The sequence below is a fragment of the Protopterus annectens genome, chromosome 7.part0 (genome assembly GCF_019279795.1).
Source record: "Protopterus annectens isolate FY-2018-M chromosome 7.part0, PAN1.0, whole genome shotgun sequence".
NCBI classification, from domain to species: domain Eukaryota; kingdom Metazoa; phylum Chordata; order Ceratodontiformes; family Protopteridae; genus Protopterus; species Protopterus annectens.
This window is the reverse complement of record NC_056739.1, coordinates 1,983,531,717-1,983,551,667: the sequence shown is the minus strand read 5'-3', so window position 1 is coordinate 1,983,551,667 and position 19,951 is coordinate 1,983,531,717. Positions and strand designations below refer to the sequence as shown.

The 19,951-nt window shown below is 39.5% G+C and overlaps 1 protein-coding gene across 3 annotated transcripts in view; it reads right to left on the bottom strand.

Moving 5' to 3' along the window:
* SLC41A3 (solute carrier family 41 member 3) overlaps positions 1 to 19,951 on the bottom strand; it is a 1,429,505-nt gene that overhangs the window by 865,674 nt on the left and 543,880 nt on the right. Inside the window, exon 1 of one of the 3 annotated variants that reach the window (XM_044078409.1) lies at positions 12,155 to 13,070. The exons of the other annotated variants lie outside the window; for them this stretch is intronic. Within the exon in view, the coding sequence (XP_043934344.1) occupies positions 12,155 to 12,349 (195 nt within the window). The 5' untranslated portion in view covers positions 12,350 to 13,070. Of the gene's footprint in view, positions 1 to 12,154; positions 13,071 to 19,951 lie in introns of those variants that run through there. 3 annotated transcript variants of the gene reach the window in all.

Sequence of the window (19,951 nt, the reverse complement as noted above, 5' to 3'; positions counted from 1 at the left end):
TCAGACATGGTTCCCCCTCTGAATTCACAGCAGATGTAGGCACAGCCTTTGTGAATGTGTGGGTAAGGCAGCCCTGTGTTGGCCTCCAACTAGGTCATAAACAGAGAGCTGACATAGGCACTGAAAAGTCCTGGGGTTCTTCATCAAACCCAATGGAGATGTCTGGGGAGACTGGACAAAAAGAGAGTTTGCCTTTTAGGTTTTTTACTTAAGCTGCGGCTGAATATCAGGGCAGGCAGATTAAGAGGTTATGGTACCCTGAACTAATTGATTCAGATGTTGGTCCTCCAAGTAACTGGAAATGGATGATAGATGACTGTGGAGAATCTTAAGGACAAATGCCTGACAGATCTCACACTAAGCATAGCTCTGCATATTACCCACAAAAAAAATGCACTGCTTGTGCAGGATATCCCAGTTGAAAAGAATACTGCAACAATGATAAGGAAGGACATCATCACTGCAAAGCATACCCTTTGTTAGCTATACGGACCTGTCACCAGAGACTGATGACTCCTGACGCTCTAGCCATTTCTCCTTCTATGCCATCTAGAGCACTCATAATTCAAGAAGCACATGTGGTAAAGTGTTTCACCTGGGATTGCCTGGTAAGGACCTATGCACCTATTCTGGAAAGAAGGAAAAGAGATGGGAAGAAAGCTAGACATTTGCAGTGGTTGGATGAAGGGATGCAGATGAGGCTGAAAAATACTGAAAGGGAACTTTTCTTAGTGTATTTATACACTGGGTAAGGCCAATGGATACAGATGTCCATTTGAAGGGAGGTGCTCAGACTCACAAAATGGAAGCTGTGGGATCAAACCCTACGTTACGGGAAGCAGCTTGTTAACAGCTCATAGACATAATCCCCTGCACTAACTTAGTGACGATAGGATAAACATTTTCAAACTATTCTCTTTTGCCAGCAATTAAACATAAGACTAGGAATAACTGACGTAAAAAACGACCACTTCAGGCTCCACAAAACACTGAATTTATTCCAATTTGGAATAAATTCAGTGTTGTGTGGAGCCTGAAGTGGCTGCTTTTTAGGGTCTACTTCACCCTGTCAAAGGCCGACAATATCAAAGCTGATATTGTCGGAACCAAAATGTCAAAAGCGAAAGTCATTGCGCGTGTAAATGGAAACCTCCGTAAGGGGAGATTTCCGTTTACTGCAATGTAGTGCAATCTCGGAGTTGGTATATTTAAGTAGCGGGGGTGTGGAGGGGTGCAGGGGGGCTTGCCTCCTTGCCTCCCTGCATAGAGCAATTTGTGTTGTGTTTGGGTGTTTTTTTTTTGTTTGTTTGTTTTTTTTTGTGAGTTCGATGTTCGAGGGTATCGACATTTTCGTGTCGATTATTACACTGTCAACAGTTTGAGTTTTCGACAGCGTAATATAAACGCGTTTTTTACATATGTTGGTGTTTTCTACTTGTACTTTTAAGTCTAGGAATAATAACAGTTTAGTTTGTGTACAGTTTCACTTTTAAAATATTAAGAATTAGAAGTATGCAGATAGAAAATCGCAATGGACTAGAGTCTAAAAGGCTTATTCTAACTGTGAGTTACTCCAATCCAATGATGCTTTTTAAAGAGGCATTGCACTAGAGCAGGGCCAGGTCCAGCACAATTAATACAGGCAACTGCCCTAGAGTCCGGTGCTGACAGAAGGCCAGTAAATGTAAAAAAAAAAAAGAAGAAGAAAAAAACTGTCACACCCACATCTCCTAATCCCCGATTACCAGGATCTACTTATCTGTTCTGTTTTGCTCTGGTTTCTTCTCTTTAGTTGATGCAAATGTTCTACATTCGAGCCAGTGAGAGAGTTTCTGGAGCTAAAGCAGAGAAGAGCAAAGCCACTACAGCACAACTTTCTGTTTTAGAAATAGAAACTTTGATGCCATTAATACTGTGTGTTTTAGTGTGTGTATGTATACTTTAACCCTACCTCAGATTTGGACTTGACTGCCCAAGGATGCCTCTGGACTTGCTTCACTTATGTATCTCTGACCTGTCCCAGGAGCTGATTTGCTTTCCTCATCTCGGATGCTCAGTTACACAAGACAATCAGGTATAATGCAATAATGCCAGTTACAGTTTCACAGTTCTTATTGTTCAGAAAATACATATAATTTTTGAAGACTGCTCAGTTTCACTGCAGCAGTCTTGGCACAGAGTAGAATATTTGTTTCTTTCTTTTAGTCTGTTGAGGACTGCAGCAGCCTGCAGAGTAGCATGATGGAAAAAAATAATTGGTTTCATGCAACTTGTCTTTTAGTGTTAAGACAAAGGCGTTAGCAAGCCTATTTTTTGAAGGGTTTTTTTACAATATGTACAGGTTCTTGTAGGTGGTTTGCACTTGGCTTTTACTCTCTAATTCTTGAGCCTGCGAGGTATAAAAATCTACTTTTTCTTCCACTTAACGTTTAAAACTATAAGCAGCTGCCTGGTGTGGGGGGTGGAGTAGGGGAGGCAGTTAACATTAATTCGTATTTGTTAACTAGATAAACCCACTTTCCAGGAGCACTGTCTGGTTAAGTAACTTGCACAGAGTCTCATGCACTTCATGATCTGTGATGTTATTAAACTGCTTCCTGTAGTCAAGAGTACAAGTTTGACTCCTTCCACCACCACTTGTCTACTGTGACTCGGAGCAAATAATATAACCAGACAGTACTCCTGGATCCCCCTTGGAAAGGGACACTTTGTTCAGTGGGTTTATCTGATCAACAAACATAAAATATTTAAAATGTGTTCCTTTAGGGGCATTTGTCCCTCCATTACTTTGGCTTTCGTCAGAATTTTTGAGGAATTGTAGACTGCAGTCACTAAATAAAAACAGGCATGTTAGTTTCAGACTCTGTAATCTTCATAAAATGGTTATTAATACAAAGCTTGTTATTCTAGTAATTTTGTAAGTATATAAGAGAAATGTTAAAAATCTGATTTTGATTTTTGTGTCTGATTCTTAAGCCATGAGGTTGAGAGGGCAGAGTGAAATTGCAATGGGTTTCACAGACGTTCTTTTATCAATGAGCTGAGATACATTCTGTGCTATTATTTATGACGTTATTAGTTCACTTGCTCTCAGTCTCAAACAAACATCTGAGGTGCACAGTCATACAACTGGCTTTAATTGACAGCTGTCTGTGTGTAAGTGTTCTGCGCATCCTTGTGCATGTGTGTGTGTGTGCGTATGTATGTGCAGGAGGTATATTTCTCAACTGTCCCCAATTTTTTCCTCATATTTGAAGTCTGTTCCTCTTAAAATCTGTGTTTTTCTGGTAAAGTGTTGCAGTCTGCAGTCACTAAATAATGACAAAAATGTGAGTTTCAGACTTCATATCCTTCAGAAAATGCCTGCTATAACAAATCCTGCAATGCTAGCAAGTTATTATGTATGTAAAACCAATATTTAAAATATGTTCCTGATTTTGGGTGCCTTTCTGATTCTTGAGCTAAGAGATTGGAAGAAAATGGAAATGCAAAGGGTTGCGCTGTATGGTTCCCAAGAACTTCTAGGTCTGTTTATTCTTTTGATTGTAAGCAAACCTGTATGCATGCACTCATACAAGGGGCTGTAACTGATGGCCACATTCCTACATGTCAGAGTAGTTGTTGTGTAAAGACAAATACTGACTGTAGGAAACTGAAACATCATCATACTAACCATGTTCTTTCCTTATGATTCTTGGTTTCCCTGTTTTGCTGATTGCTGACAGGGTGTTATTTGGCTGTGAATAAACTGGAGTGCATGAAGTGTATGAGTTTAATGTTACTGCTTAAATACAAGTGCATTTTCAAATTAATTTGGTTTTTGCTAGTACACATTTGTGAAATGCAATGGGTTTAGCCTACAACAGTTTGCAGATGAGGAAGGCTATGAGCTGTTAATAAGCAGCTTTCTGTAGTGCAGAGGTTGATTCATTTGTCTTATCAGTGACTCTGACCAAATCACTAGACCAGACAGCACTCCTGGGCTGTTCCTAAAAAGGAATGCTTGCAAACAGTGGACTGTCCCAGGCATTTAACAAACTCATTACACATTTGTCTTTTGAATTCCTGAATCCTTCACATAACTGCTAATTAGTGCTTCACGACATGCTATAGGATTATGAATCTCAGTACATCTGTTGTAGTTTAATAGGTTGCCAGATGCATTTTCAATAAATGTGACTTTCAAGGAAAAATATTTTGCTGTTGCTCATGCTAAATTTGTTTACTATGGGAAAGTGTTTTGCTTTGTTTTGTTTAGCAAATGACTGTCAGTATTTTTGTTGTAAAATCTGAAAACATTTCCAATTAAATCTATATATATGTGGTTGTTGCAAAACCAAGGAAGAAGAAGAAAACAGTATGTACACTGAGAACTTGAATGTGAACAGTGTTTTATGGTAGTTGAGGAGAGACAGATAAGCAATTGGGATGCTGGTATGGCAGTAGGGGCCCTGGTCCATCACGCTGCATAGGGCCCCATATGACCATTGATCCAGCTCTGCACTAGAATAACTCAATTACACTGAGAATACATAGGTTCATAGGTGTTTACTAGGCTAATGACCACAAGGGCCTTTTTACACCTAGCCATGCATCCCAAATCTATGACAACTTCTGATACCACTGATAAGTGTAAGGATGGGCCTGTGAGATGAACCATTTACATGTTACCTGTTTGCATTAGAGACATAGGTGCCAAACCAGGGATGAATTTTCGGTTTCCCATCCAATTGTCCAGACTGCACTTGAATTGGGTTAGGGAGGAACTCTGCTTCACATGGATGGAGAGCTTGTTCCATAGACTGGGTAGTCTCTGGGATACATACCTATCTCTCCAGCAGGTCCTATTTATTTCACAGGCAAGGTTTATGTCTTTACAATGAGTAATTCTGCTATTGTTTGTTTTGTGGATATGCAAGAGGTCCATCAGAGTGGGGTATGACAATGCCCTGTATGCCAGGCATGACAATGCCCTGTATGCCAGGCAGAGATCTCCCCTCAAAAGCTTATAAGACACAGAATACAGGGATAGAGCCTTGAGGCAGTCTGCATAGGACATATTACTTACGCCCTGTATTCTTTTAGTGAGGAACCTCTGTAGACATTCCAGTTGTTGGATATACCTGGTTAGGTACATACCAAAGGGTGCATTGTACTCATCGACAAGTCTGATGAATGCCGAATACAGTGGAACAATGACTTCCTTGGACTTAGATGCCATACCTTTGTTTATAAGTTGAGCAACATAGAATGATTTCCTCACCACTGTAGACACATGATGATCAACAGCTAGATTACTATCTATGTGTGTCCCTAAGTTCCTGACTACTGGGTCAACTCCAAGGGGTGTTTTGTCAATATGATAGTTACCAGTGATGGATGACTTTCCAAAGGATACTATTATGCATTTCTTGGCATTTAGTTTTAGTCCATGGCTCTGACACCAGTTATTTGTCTGTGCCAGCCCCTCCTGGAGAACATTTGTGTCAGTGTGAGATTCAATGATAGCACCTAATTTGCAATCATCTGCAAATTTAGTCAGCCAGAGACCACTGACATTGGCCTTGACTTCTGAGAAGTAAATGCCAAAAAGGAGCGGTCCAAGAACTGATCCCTGTGCGACTCCACTTGTGACTGGCCTCTTTGTAGAGGTGGACTCCCCAATTCTAACTTCTCCTGTCTTTGAGCCAGTTGGCTATCCACCGGGTGACATACGGGTTTGTACTTAACCTCTTGAGTTTGTCAACAATGCCTAGTGGGGTATTGTGTCAAATGCCTTGGCCAGGTCAAGATAGGCAGTGTGAATGATTTTGCCCTCATCCATTGCTTTGGTGACCTTCTCAAAGAAGTCCACCAGGTTCACTAGGCATGATCTGCCCTTGACAAAACCAAACTGGGTTAGGTCCAGTGTTTGGAGCTTTACTATATCTCTACTGATCATCTCTATGATAATTCTTTCCATGGCTTTACATATAAGACTAGTGAGACTTACGGGTCTGTAGTTTCCAGGGTCTGAAAATGGCCCACCTTTGTGCAGAGGGATGATTGTTGCCTTTCTCCATTCATGAGGCACAAAGCCTGTTTGGTGGCTACAGTTAAATACAAATTCCAGAGGCCTTGATAGGTCATGCTTCATGCTATTTAGAAGGCATCCTGGGATATTGTCTGGGTCCATTGATGCAGTGTTCTTGGTCTTAGAGAGACCATTAAGTACCTGTTCTGTAGTGATAGAATGGGGAGTTATATTTAATGATATTTCCTGAGGGAAGGTTAAGGAGGATAGAGGAGTAAAATTGGAGCTGAATTTATAAGCCAGGAGGTTTGCTATATCTTCTGGCTCAGTATAGGTGGCTCCACTTACAATGAGCTCTGCACACAATTGTGTATTACCTTTCAGGTTGCAGACATAGCTAAAGAATGCTTTGTGGTTGTACTTGGCATGGGAGGCCAAACTTACTCAAATGTGGCTTTGGTAGACTTTATTTGTCCTCTGAGTTGCTTTAGTTTGATGAAACTGCTTTTATTCTTCTTGGTGTTGCACCTCCTAATTTTTGCCATGATTTTCATCCTCCTGTTATATATCTGATTGATTTTCTGATTCCACATCTTTTAGAATCCCAGGAGATATGATCTGGAATAAATGAGGATATCAGTCTAACATGCAAACGTAAAGCTTAATAATTTTGTTATGGACTGGAGAGGAGTCTGCAGGGAGTGTAACATCTCATTCAAACCTAAAGCACCTTTTTATACACTTCCAGTTAATACTCATAGCTGCTTCTGATGTCCAGACCTTTTTTGGTCTAGCTTCTTTAATTATGTGACTTACTAGCTAATAACAGGCAATATTAGAAAGGGCAAGGAGTAATTAACAAAATGATACTAAGACTGTTAATAAAGGATATATTCAAGCAGATAAATGATTCACTGTTTTCAACTCATTATTCATATTTATGTTCATATTTTCATAACTGAGAGACCTACATGATGCGTATAATGTGAAGTGCCACAGCAGGACTGAGGAAAGCACATAGGTTCATAGGTGTGTAGTAGGCTAATGGCCCTGGAGCCTTTACAAGCCTAGCCGATATGATTACCCTGGCATCATGCCACCCGACCTTAGTTCCCAGTGCGTCTGTCGAGTAGAGCCACTGGAGTGATCCCCGGGATGAATTTTCTATTTAATCCCTGGGGTGAATTTTCTATTTTCCATCCACACATCAACATTTCTCTTGAAGAGGGACATCGAGGTATGTTTGACACGTATGGGAAGTCTATTCCATAGCATGGGAAGTCTCTAGGTTATGAACCTGTCCCTCCAGCTTGTTCTGCTGATTGTGGTAATGAGGTTAAGGTCTCTGAAGCATGTGATGCGGAGGGATTGGGATTTCTTTAGATATAGCATTTCTAACAGAGCTGGGTCAGACATGGATTTGTAAGTCAAGCAGAGATCGCCTCTAAGTAGGTGATAGGAGACAGAATAGTTCGAGTTTTTTGAGTCTGTCCATATAGGACAAGTGTTTAAGGCCTAGGATCCTCTTTGTGAGGTACTTTTATGGCCTGTCCAGTTGTTGCAGGTGTCTAGTGCGGTACATGCCAAATGAGGCATTGTACTCGATGACTGGCCTAGTGAGGGAAGAGTAGAGGGTGACAATGACCTCTCTCTTCCTGGATGCAAAACCCTTAGTAATGAGATGTGCCACATAGAAGGACTTTCTGACCACAGTGGCAATGTGGTGGTCAAAAGAGAGGTTGCTGTCCCCAGATCTCTTATAACTCCTTCTGTGTTCATTTTTTGGCACTGAGCTTAAGTTGGCAATGTTTATTTATATCATATAATACTGGAGATACTGCTGGCTGTTTATTAGCAATTATGAAAACAAGCAATGTTTGGTTTTCTTAGGATTAAAAGTTTGTGGTCACAAAACCAATTTTCAGAGTTAGACACTTTCTGGAATCATTTCTAAATTTTCTAGATTGTCTGAGAGGCAGATAAGGGTGGAATCATCTGCATACTATACAAGGGATGTTTGTTGTATAGAAGAATAAAGATTGTTTATTAAAAAAAACACTAAATCGAAGAGGACCAAGGATAGAGCCTTGTGGTACACATGTAGTGATGGGGGGGGGGGGGTAATTTACTTCTGATAACATTGCTATTTATATAGTTTTACTAACTTTTACTGTTAATAAAATATTCACATTTGTTTATCTTATGCTTTTTAAGTAGATTTTTCAGAAAATGTTCTAGCATCAAAATATGACTGCAGGCTATTAGAAGTTTGACATTTCACATCACATAAGTGTTAAATGAATTTATAGAAAGCTGAGCAAATCATGTGGATTTTACATGTTCATCCTACATCCATGTGGGTTTCCTTCATGCATTCTGATGTCCTCTCACATGCCAAACAATGTTCCTTATTGACTGCTGTAAATTATTCCTGCATATAATATTTACTGTAGCCCTCATTGTCTATGATATGGCTGAAAACAATATGTAAGCATTAGTTAAATTAGTAAGCCATTTTAATTAGTAATTAAATAAATAAAAGTAAACTTTCAAAAATAATTATAATTACGTAGTGTATAAATACTTCTTTTTTTATGAGGGGACTTGAGATTATTATTATTATTATTATTCAGAATTTCCAGAAAGTGTAACAGTTTTGTGCGGTTTTGTGAAAAAGTACTGACTGGGCAAGGGGCTCCAAAAATTCAAAGCAGGTGTGGGAGATGATTGGAAGCCCACAACCAGAACTTGCATTCATTGGGAATGGCAGGTGAGAGTCTGAGACTGTTAAGTATTAGAAGATTTTACCAGGTTTCAGGTTTCAAATGAGCTTATTTCAGTGTAGAACAGTCTGCTTGTTGTCTGCAGCACATCTCAGAGACACTGGTATATATCAAATATTTAACTCACCAAGATAGGTTTACAGCCTACTCCTGTTTTAACATGTTTTATAGGTAGACAAATGGATGACAAAATATAAGCTAAGAAATAAAGGTATTGTTTTATTTCTTAATACACAGTGATAATACGTATATTCCTGATCCTTAAGTTGAAATTATCTTATGTCCAGGAGGCCAGCAGGTGGAGGAGGTACAGGAGTGGCGTGGGGCCACAACCAAAATGCCCCAAGCTGGACCCAAGCATTGTTATGTCTGGCTACTAAACACAGCACATTTAATGGAAACATTTCAACTGTGAATATACTATTTTTGAAGACTGTAAAATTACTGTTGTTAAAATGTTTTTTTTATAATACTTTGGAGCTTTTCTCCCCTGGCCTTTGATGAAAATGGACACTTACTAGTTGGACTCTCCTTGTAATCAAATGTTAATAAATCAATAAGTAAATATCGACAGATGGACTGACAAGGTATACTTAAAGAAGGGCAAACTAAAGAAAGGGAGCTGGAACACTAAGTGTAGGCAAGTGAATATTGCTGACGAACACTGGAGTAAGATGAAGAGTGGAGGGGGAAAGTTAAGCACTGAAGCATAATTAAAAGAAAAGAGCGACAACATCAGAGCATTTGTGCAACGGTCACAGTAAACATGGGTCACCATGACTCTGCAGTTTATTGTTTTCAGGAAAGGTGACTCTGGAAACAACTGTTCCCATAGCAACAGATGTTGCACTGGTATATTCTTAATCAGTTCTGTAATACTTCATGCTTTCAGCATAACATAACTACTTTTTTGATTATGCATATTTTGTTTCAAATCATGAACTGCCCCAGCTTCTGCACTGTAATTTTATACCTTCTCTCTCTTATATATATATATATATATATATATATATATATATATATATCACTCTTAAGAAAGAACTTGAAAAAAACAAATAAAACTGAAGTTGACTGGAGAAAGGTGGAAAGGACAAATATGATCAGCTGTAATTAATGATTTTTGGCACATGGCTGCAACTCTTCAAACCTCGCTTAACTACGCAATAACTCAAAAAAGGTTCCTAAAGACAGGAAAGAAAAAAAAAAGAGCTTGCAACCCAAGGAGTTCTGGTGAAGCCTGGGATGTCTAGGTCAGTCTACCAAACTGTGGCTGTGGAAAAGTTTTACAGAATTATTTCTAAAAGGAATGGCTGAAAACTGTATTTGTTTATGATAAAAGTTTACAGACATTATGTGACCAGTGTGGAGTAGAAAAGGGCAAGAAAAAGTAAAATGGCTCACTTGTGTGACAAGCTAACAATCATATTATTTTGTGTTTAATAAATCCAGAAAGGACATTTCAATGGTACTGAATATTCTGAGACAGTTTCATATCTTTTTGAGATATAAAAATAATGAAGACAAAACAAAGGCTGCAGCAGTAAACTATGTACCCACTTGTGAACTGTTTCATTAATACCCATATGTATGGGGACATGATGAAATATTTAGGTGTATGGATTTTCAGCTACATGGATCTGTAAATGTGCAGGCATTCTACGCAGTGGAAAAGGATATAAACAAAGCCATAAAATTAAAAAGAGGAGAAGCAAAGGGTGTCTTATTTTCACAAGAAAGCAGTACAAGAAAATGTTTTCAGGGCACAAAAAGAATTGACAAGAAAGAGAGAGAAAACAGGTCTAGTCTAAATGTACTGATGACTCAAACAAGTAAGAGACCAAGATTTAATCACACCTGACTGCCAGAATTAATTTAGAATGAATCCACCTGTGTGGTTATCAAGTTCACTTGCCCTCTAGCATACTAAGGTACAGGTAAAGAGGTATACTGGGCAGAGTGGAGAAAAAAGGAAATATTACTGAGTGTAAAACGAGACCATGTTCTGTGTGCTGTGTCCTGAAACCTGTGTTCAGAAAAACTTAATTCAGGAAAGCTGGGAATACACAGGGCTTGTAACAAGTATCTACAACAGGACATCAAAATACACACTTTAGAAGTCAAGAGAGCAAAAGACATATGTCTGTTGGAGTATATAAAGTCTAACAGTATGATGTTTTAATGAGCAAATTGTGTGAGGGGTTCCAGGCAAGCAGCACACCTAACAAAAGTGAAAAAGTTCAAGTAAGGTTGTGAGAGGTACAGGGAAGTACACAAAGTGAATTGTAACCAAGAGGAAATGGGTAGTAGAACCAGGCAGATGTCGTTCAAGTACAGTCTGATTATACAGGAAGCAACAGGTGCACTGAGGGAATAATTAAGCCTTACAAAGAGTGGCAGACGTTTGATAATGACTAACCAAGGCAACATAAGGCAGGTCGCTTATCAGTGAAGGTAGTGGAACATCTGATGAACAAACAACTCACCATTCCAAAAGAATGTTTGAACAACTGTCAGACCACCCCCAGTCTTTCAAATGAATAAAATAAAATAAAAGACAAACAAATGAGTGTGGAATAAATTAGCAAAAATAATCCAAAAGCCCAAAAGGAAATATTTAACACATTTATAGCTATTAATAAAACAACATAGTCACACCATCTGCCTAGCGTTGCCGCCTCACAGCAAGATGCTCTCTGGTTCGATCTTCGGCTGGGGTGCCTGCTGTGCGAAGTCCGCATGTCCTCCCTGTGGTAGCGTGGATTTCGTCCAGGTGCTCCGGTTTCCTCCCACATCACAAAGACATGCTGTAGGTGGATCGGATACTCTAAATTGGCCCTAGGTGTGAGTGTGTGCGTGTCTGCCTTCTGTGGAAGGTTGGGCGCCGGACTGGCAACTCGACACCGTACAAAACTCCACTGCCAATTGTGAGCGGACAGGTGATCCGCTGTGGCGACCCCTAACAGGGAAAAAGCCGAAAGAATAAGAAGTCATACCATCTGCCTGGTTGAACCGGCATTATGAAAATGTATTAATTTCATTCATTTAACTTGGCTGGCTGCACACAAATATGAACTACAAAGCCAACAGTTTACACGCAGCATTATTTTGCACAGCTGTTCACACACAAACTGTGATCCATTCAGAAGATACAAGTCTGAATTACTGACCAGAATGTACACATGTTAACAGCTGCAACCGACCTCTATATGATACGGTTTCAACCTTATAACAACTTCAGGTGAAGTTTAAGTAATGAGAAGAGATGTATGGCCATACAGACAATTACTCAAACGAATATATATATATAAACTAATAAAAAAATAAAAGTGTATGTATATGAAGTAATAAAAAAATGTACCTGTACAACATTCATCACGAGGCCTGCGGCTACGGTGCCTAATCCCGCCAAAAGGTAGGGTATAATGACTTGACAGGCAATGCCGAAGAAGCTCTCTGGCAGGAACCCATTTGGAGACCGGGTAAGTTTACAAGTAAAGCCACGTAGTTTCTTACCATGGTAGCACAGTTCCAGTTCAAGCTGGGTAACCACCATGACCCTGTCTTTTAACCCATGCCCTAGAAGATCAAACAGCAAGAACAGCTGATGTCACTGACAAGAGTCTCACTGACATATGCCTAGGATATCTATAACCCCACTCAGCAGCAGAAAGGACTGTTTAACACACCAGATGCACATTGGCATGTGACTTATCTGTCATAAAAAATCCACTGGTACACTGTTTAATTTACAGATGTGAAAATCTTCTTGGGGTAGACAGATGAGACAGCTAATGGAATCTGACTCACAGCTGCCATGCAAAATATTTAATTTGTCTTCTCCACTTGAGATAAAAAAAAACGTGTTCCAGCTCAGTAGAAGCTCGGTGTCTTCAAACAAGAAGCTCGATATTTTAAATAAACATAGTAAACAATTAAAAATAGTCCCCAGCAATATGGTTTATACTGATTTTTCTATTACTGAAATAAATAACTTGCTTGAAAAAGAAGAGGAATGCCTTTTCTTTTCTTTCAGCTACTGGCAAAACAACATCAGAAGCAGAAAATTCAGGTGCAGTGTGCTGTCCACAACAAGAAAGTGCTGTTTCTGTTTCTCTTCCAAGGTAGTGAACAGCTCAGCTGAAGTCCTTAAGTTTTCTTCAGAGAGCTGTGGGGGAGCCTTATTTCCGGAACAGACTCAGGAATGCACATGGATTGGTGGTAAAGCAGCTACCTGTCAAAAACACTTGTGTCACTCCTCAGCTGGGACTGGTTTTGCCTTTAGAGTGTGCATGTGCGTGAGCATAGAAGCAGTTAGACTGCTTGCTATATGAGATATAGCCAGTTCCTGGCATTCAGCGTTTCGAAAATAATCTGCTGCACCAGCCAACGAGCTTCTTATCTGCTCTCATCTCTTCAGCTTGCTGGTAGTTTTGTTTCTGCAGACACAGTGAAGAAAAGGCAATGGTAGATTAAATTATTTAAGGTGGTTTCTCATGCTCTCTGTCAGTCCCAGATTCTGTAATAGTTTTGTTCTAATTGCAAGAACTATGTAATTCCTGTGATACTGAAAATGCTACTTTCTGTATTTGCAAGGCAACATACTTAAGATTCTAACAAATATACTAGGTTGGCTGCTGCAGAGGTCAAACTATACAGCACATTAATAGTGATAATGGTGGCTCCTACAGTGCTTGTTACTTTGGGAACCTTCACTAATTGCACAGTTACATTTCTATATGATATAGGATGCTAGTACTTCATACAGGCAACAATGCTATATATCTATGTGATCCCCTGCATTTGGTTCTGGGTATGTCCACATGTTGAGTGAATGTTAACATACCTGCACCTTACATCTTTTTATATCCAGCAACTGAAGACAGAAATATATGCCTGCACAGCTGGTAAGGGCTTCTCTATCACCTGTAGATCTTACTAAACCAGAAACATTTTTCTTGTGTCGTCCAAGAACTGCTTTATCTCTGTCCTACTCATTTTTTGTAATTTTTTAAGTGTTTTTGATCCTCCTATCTCTTCAAGAAGGCTGTTAAAAGTCACCTACCATGCTTTCTGTGAAATAATACTTCTTCATTCTTTTCCTAAACATCCTGTTTTGTAACTTCAGATTTCCCTTTTTAATGCCCTAATATGTTTTTTTTTTTCAAAACTATACTAAATTGGTCTTTCTCTACTCTGTCTCTGTACTTCAAATCTACAGACACATTTAAGCTTTGCTAGTTCCTTTTTATATTGGTTCCTATGTAGGAAAATGTTTTCCTTATCATACACTATCTTTATCTAAAATGTATCTTTACACAGATGAGGCATCCAGAACTGCACACAGTAGCTTTTTGTTTTTTTATTGAAGATGTATCTTATTTATCATTGTATTTCATCAGCCTTCCCTGCTGCTGCCTCACACTGCTTACCTTTATTTAATCTGATATGACAAAGTTCCTTTCCACTGTCATTAACACTACTTACCTTCTCTTACTGTATGCTACAATCTCATATTTATGTTTTATTACATAGCCATTCAGAGATGTAAAACACCACAATGTGTGACACACAACTATAATGTGGAGAACCTCTTAAGCAGTGTATCCTGTCACACAGTGTAGTTGTATGAAGGAATTCACCACAAATGCAGCAGTTAAAATACAAAAATCACTGTTATGGTACACTTTATCTATCCATCTAGCTAGCTGGCTGTTAAGTGAAATGGCACAAGGATCCTTTTCAGCCACAACATGGGCTCACAATGGAGCAAGTAGGATGAATTTAAGAAGAATGGAGGATTAGGGAAATGTCAAGTCTTCTCGCCAGATTTCAACAGTACTCAAATATACCCTAGAATAGGTATGGGGTTTACCTTCCCCACAGAGGATCATCATCTTTTTTCGGCCGTTCCCGTTAGGGGTCGCCACAGCGGATCACCTGTTTCCATTTCTTCCTGTCCTCTGCATCTTGCTCTGTCACACAAACCACCTGCATGTCCTCTCTCACCACAACCATAAACCTTATCTTAGGCCTTCCTCTTTTCCTGTTACCTGGTAGATTCATCCTTAGCATCTTTTTCCCAATGTACTCTGGATCCCTCCTCAGCACATGTCCATACCAACGCAATCTTGCCTCTCTGGCTTTGTCTCCAAACCTTCCAACCTGGGCTGACCCTCTGATATACTTATTCCTAATCCTGTCCACCCTCACCACACCCAGTGCAAATCTTAACATCTTTAACTCTGCCACATCCAGATCAAACGCCTGCCTTTTTGTCAATGCCACTGTCTCCAACCCATATAACATAGCTGGTCTCACTACCCTCTTGTAGACCTTCCCTTTCACTCTTACAGGTACTCGTCTGTCACAAATCACTCCTGACACTCTTCTCCACCCACTCCATCCTGCCTGTACTCTCTTCTTCACCCTTTTCCACACTCACCGTTACTCTGAACTATTGACCCCAAGTATTTAAACTCATCCACCTTTGCCACCTCTACTCCTTGCATCCTCATCATTCTTCTATCCTCCCTCTCATTCACACACATATATTCTGTCTTAGTCCTGCTGACCTTCATCCTCTTCTCTCTAGAGCGTATCTCCATATCTCCAGGGTCTCCTCCACCTGTTCCCCACTCTCACTACAGATCACAATGTCATCTGCAAATATCATAGTCCATGGGGACTCCTGTCTGATCTCGTCTGTCAACCTGTCCATCACCATTGCAAATAAGAAAGGGCTCAGAGCTGATCCTTGATGTAACCCCACCTCCACCTTAAACACATCCATCACTCCCACCGCAGACCTCACTGCTGTCACACTACCCTCGTACATATCCTGTACCACTCTTACATACTTCTCTGACACTCCTGACTTCCTCATACAATACCACAACTCCTCTCTAGGCATCCTGTCATATGCTTTCTCTAAGTCTACAAAAACACAATGCAACTCCTTCTGACATTCTTTGTACTTCTCCATCAACACTCTCAGAGCAAACATTGCATCTGTACTGCTCTTTCCCGGCATGAAACCATACTGCTGTTCACTAATCATCATGTCCCTTCTTAACCTAGCTTCCACTACTCTTTCCCATAACTTCATGTTGTGACTGATCAATTTAATCCCTCTGTAGTTACTACAGCTCTGAACATCACCCTTATTCTTAAAAATCAGAGGATGTCACCTGAAAAATGTGGCTATAAAGATGAGTTACAACCTAAGCCATCCCTAGGTCTTTTTGGAGCAGAGACACCAAGTGTGTCTGTACACCTGACACCACCTAGCAGAGTGGGATGCCTGAATATGTCTGAAGAAGAGATGAGAAATTAAAAAAAAAAAAAAAAAAAATCATAGGATTTATGACACAAAAAGGGGGAAGATGGATGAGCATTCCTTCTGTAGCAGTGATCCTAATATTCAAGTAGGCTTTGCTGAAATGCTGACACTCAAAATGCCATGTGCCAACCAGCTAATCTCAAACATCACTCTTCTCATATAAACGTTTTTGCACAGGTACAAGCCCCACTTCAGCCCCATCTCCCCAAACTTATATATCTTAACTCTGAGATCATCATACCTCAGACAAAAGGGAATATTTTGAGAAATGGCTATCTCAGACCTAATATAAGCAAGTCCATTATTTCAGCCATTAAGTCTCCATGTTTTGGGACTTGCTCTAGCAGGTCCTGAAATTTCAAACTGTTACCATTGAAACATTTATAGTTACAGTGAGTAGCCTCAAACAACTACATTATATTCACTGTATGGATCAGTATATTCAAAGACAGATGGGAGATCACCAAACAGGCAAAGGTCCATGACCCTAGATCTGGTTAGAGGACTACAGCATTTCCTTTAAAGCAGGCAGAGACAAACCAGCTCTACTCCTGGACTGTATGTACAGACTCTAATGTTTTGAGAAGGTCTGAAATCCAGTACAAGAAACAGCCTAGATTCTCCTCTTCCAACTCAGAATTCAAGCACACTTCAGAAGCTGTGTACATTCTTCTTTTGGGTGCCTATATGTGAGGGTTTAAGCTGCAACATTTTTGAAAAACCTGCAATGGTAGCAGATGCCCTTCAGAAGAGCATCCTGACCTGTACAAGAACAGCCTTTCTCATGGTAGTCAGAAAAGAAGGTGATATTATTTGATAGCTTTTTTGACAGAGTATGTTTGTATACTGGTCTACCCTATGGTTCTGTTAATATAATACCTCAGTTGGCAATGTGCATCTATGGGATGCAAAATCCCTTCCCCTTCATATTATGGACTGGGGTGAAAAAGGAAAATTGTACAGACTGAGTCAAAGAATGTTGAAAGACTACCTTAGGTATGAAGGACAGAATGCTTCTATGCACTACCCCGTCTTTATGGAACACAGTGTATGGCTTCCTCCACATCAAGGTCTATAGTCCTTAAATCCTTATGTCTGAAGTGAGGGTAGCTAAGAAAATAATCTTTCAGGAGAATAATTTGAAGTTAGTAGAAATGACAGGATGAATAAGATGGAAAATAAGCTTCTATGTTACAAAATAGTCACAGGAAGGATGAACGAGTCTTCAGAGAGATCTTAGGTGCACGGTGCTCTTCAGAGAATGTTTCACAGCTGAGGGGATGGAACAGGAAGGCTCAAATGTAAACCATTCATGAGAGTGTTTAGGCTTTGGCCAAACAGATAAGACAGCTACTGCAAAAACTTACATAATGGAGGAGACATCCAGTAGATCCAAATGTTTTCTTCCGTATCACACAGTGAACCTTTTCCAACTAAGTATGACTTTTGACATTAAGCCTTCTAGCATTATGTAACACAAGCCATCTGAAGGAAAACAATGGCACTGAAGTCGTAACCTGAACGCTTCCAGATGTTGAACTTGAGACCCTTGATATGGGGATATTAAGGGTCATTTCATGTTAATCTAGCATGGTGCATAGGACTGGCAGACTAACTAGATCCTCCATGGACGTGTATACCAAATAGAAAAAAAAACAGCTGTTTTTGTCATACGATGAGTTGTTGCCTTTCTTACTTGTCTTTACTAGAATTCGAGCGATACGTGGAACTGGAGGGAAAGAGTACAGACATCCTTGATTATCATGACCTGAAAGATGCTGGTAGCTATCGCTACTTAGCAATATTCTAAGAGCAAAATGCTTTTATTTAGTGTTTCTGTGGGATCGTGAACAGTTCCCAAAAATTGTTCATATGCAACTTTGTATTGGTAACCATCAGAATGAAACCTTCGTGGCTTCCGGAGTTTTCTATGCATTATGTGAGACCTTCGCAAGAACAGTTAAAAATAATTAACTCATGAGCAGGATGTTGTCACTGATAGGGGCACTCTGGTGGGGTCAGTCTTTAAGATAGCCCCAGGAAGGTCTCTTGGTGTGAAGAAGACAGAATATACTTCAGTTCAGTGATATGACCAAACTTGGAAAATTGTATAGTGTAACCAGACAACAAACTATCATAACCATCTATCAGAGATAATGAGGAAATGTTTTTTTTTTGAAAACCAAGAGATTCTCCTACTCAGAAGATTTTGGGGAAGAGAGAGTGGTAGGGGAAAGGTAGGTAGTCAGGTATTGGAGGGGATCTACTCTTTGGTCTGCATTACTGTTGTCTAGATTGGCCACTTGTGTGCCGCCAAGACTGCTGCCTTTATATTAGACTGTCTGCTTTGTTTGCACTGGTTCATCTTTATTGGCTTATAATTTACAGGATGATTCAAGGAGTAGTTCCAAATACACCAACAGATAAGAGAGGGAACAGCTGCTTAATAGACTGAAACATGTTTTCTTTTAATTTTTTAGAAGATCTGCTAAGAAATGGCACCAAAATGAGTGGATCAGTGAGTAACACTGTCACCTCTCAGCAAGAGGTTCTCTGGTGCAGTTCTTGGATGGGGTACTTTCTCTGCGGAGTCTGCCTGACCTCCCTGTAGTGCACATATTTTCTCTAGTATTCCAGTTTTCTCTAACATTCCAAAAATACAGTAGTTGGATTGGTAACTATACATTATGTTCATGTCTCTCAACTGTACAGATTTTTGCCTCATATTTTTGGTCTGTTCCCTCATAAAAATTGTGTTTTTCTGACAAATCACTTGGATGATTTAAGGATTAAAGTCAATAAATAATGGCAATCAATCATTTGAATTTCAGACTTCATATCCTTCAGAAAATGTATGGTAACACAAATCATGTTATTCTAGCAACTTTTTAAGTTTATAAGAGCAATATTTAAAATGTGTCCCTATTTTTGGGCCTTTGCCCCCCCCCCCCCCCATTTTGACAGGTTTTGTTCCAGACTTCTTGCAGTAAGAGGTTGAGAGGTATGATTATGTTTGCATCTGTGGTAGTGTGCATGTAATATAGAAGAAATGCCTAGCAATCTATATCCATTCACTACTTGCTTAGTAAACTCTGTGGACGATGTTTGCTGTTTATGTGGTTACCATCAGAATCAGATGCCACTCAACAGCGCAGATTAATATCTAGGTATGTGTTCAATAGCTGTCCATTAACATACCTTGGGAGGGATTAGATGTGAAGCAGACTATCTCCTGATCACAGTTCCACATTTGCAGCCACCGTGGAGCAGGTAGTGCAGCATAACCACAGAGAACAGAACTGTGCCCACAGTGCTAACTGCATGAGAAGTTCAAATTTCTTTTAACATAGTGCTTACTTCCCAAACACTTTACAACTCAAATCAACACTTGCAGTACAGTAGTGAAAGTTAACATGAATTAAATAAGACAAAAATGACAAGTCATCCAAATCACTTCAAATAAAGCATAATTAAACAATTTAAAATTGTTGTCTATTATTAACCACAGAGGTAGGTGACCATATAGGCAAAAACAAATGAAATCCCAAAACTGAATGGAAGCTCCATGGATGTTAAAAATCTGCTTAATTGAAGTAATACACTTAAAATTGACCATTTCACAAGCTGTCAGTTCACAGTGATTCAATTTTTCCTATGTTCAAAAATAATACAAATACGTTCTTTCAAAGTGAAGCTGGGTGCTACAACAGGCTAACCACATCTTAATATGATAAGGCCAAATAAAACAAAAACTCAAAGTTAAAAAAAAAACAAAAAAACTGCAGAATAAGTAGAATGCTAAACATACTCATGGAA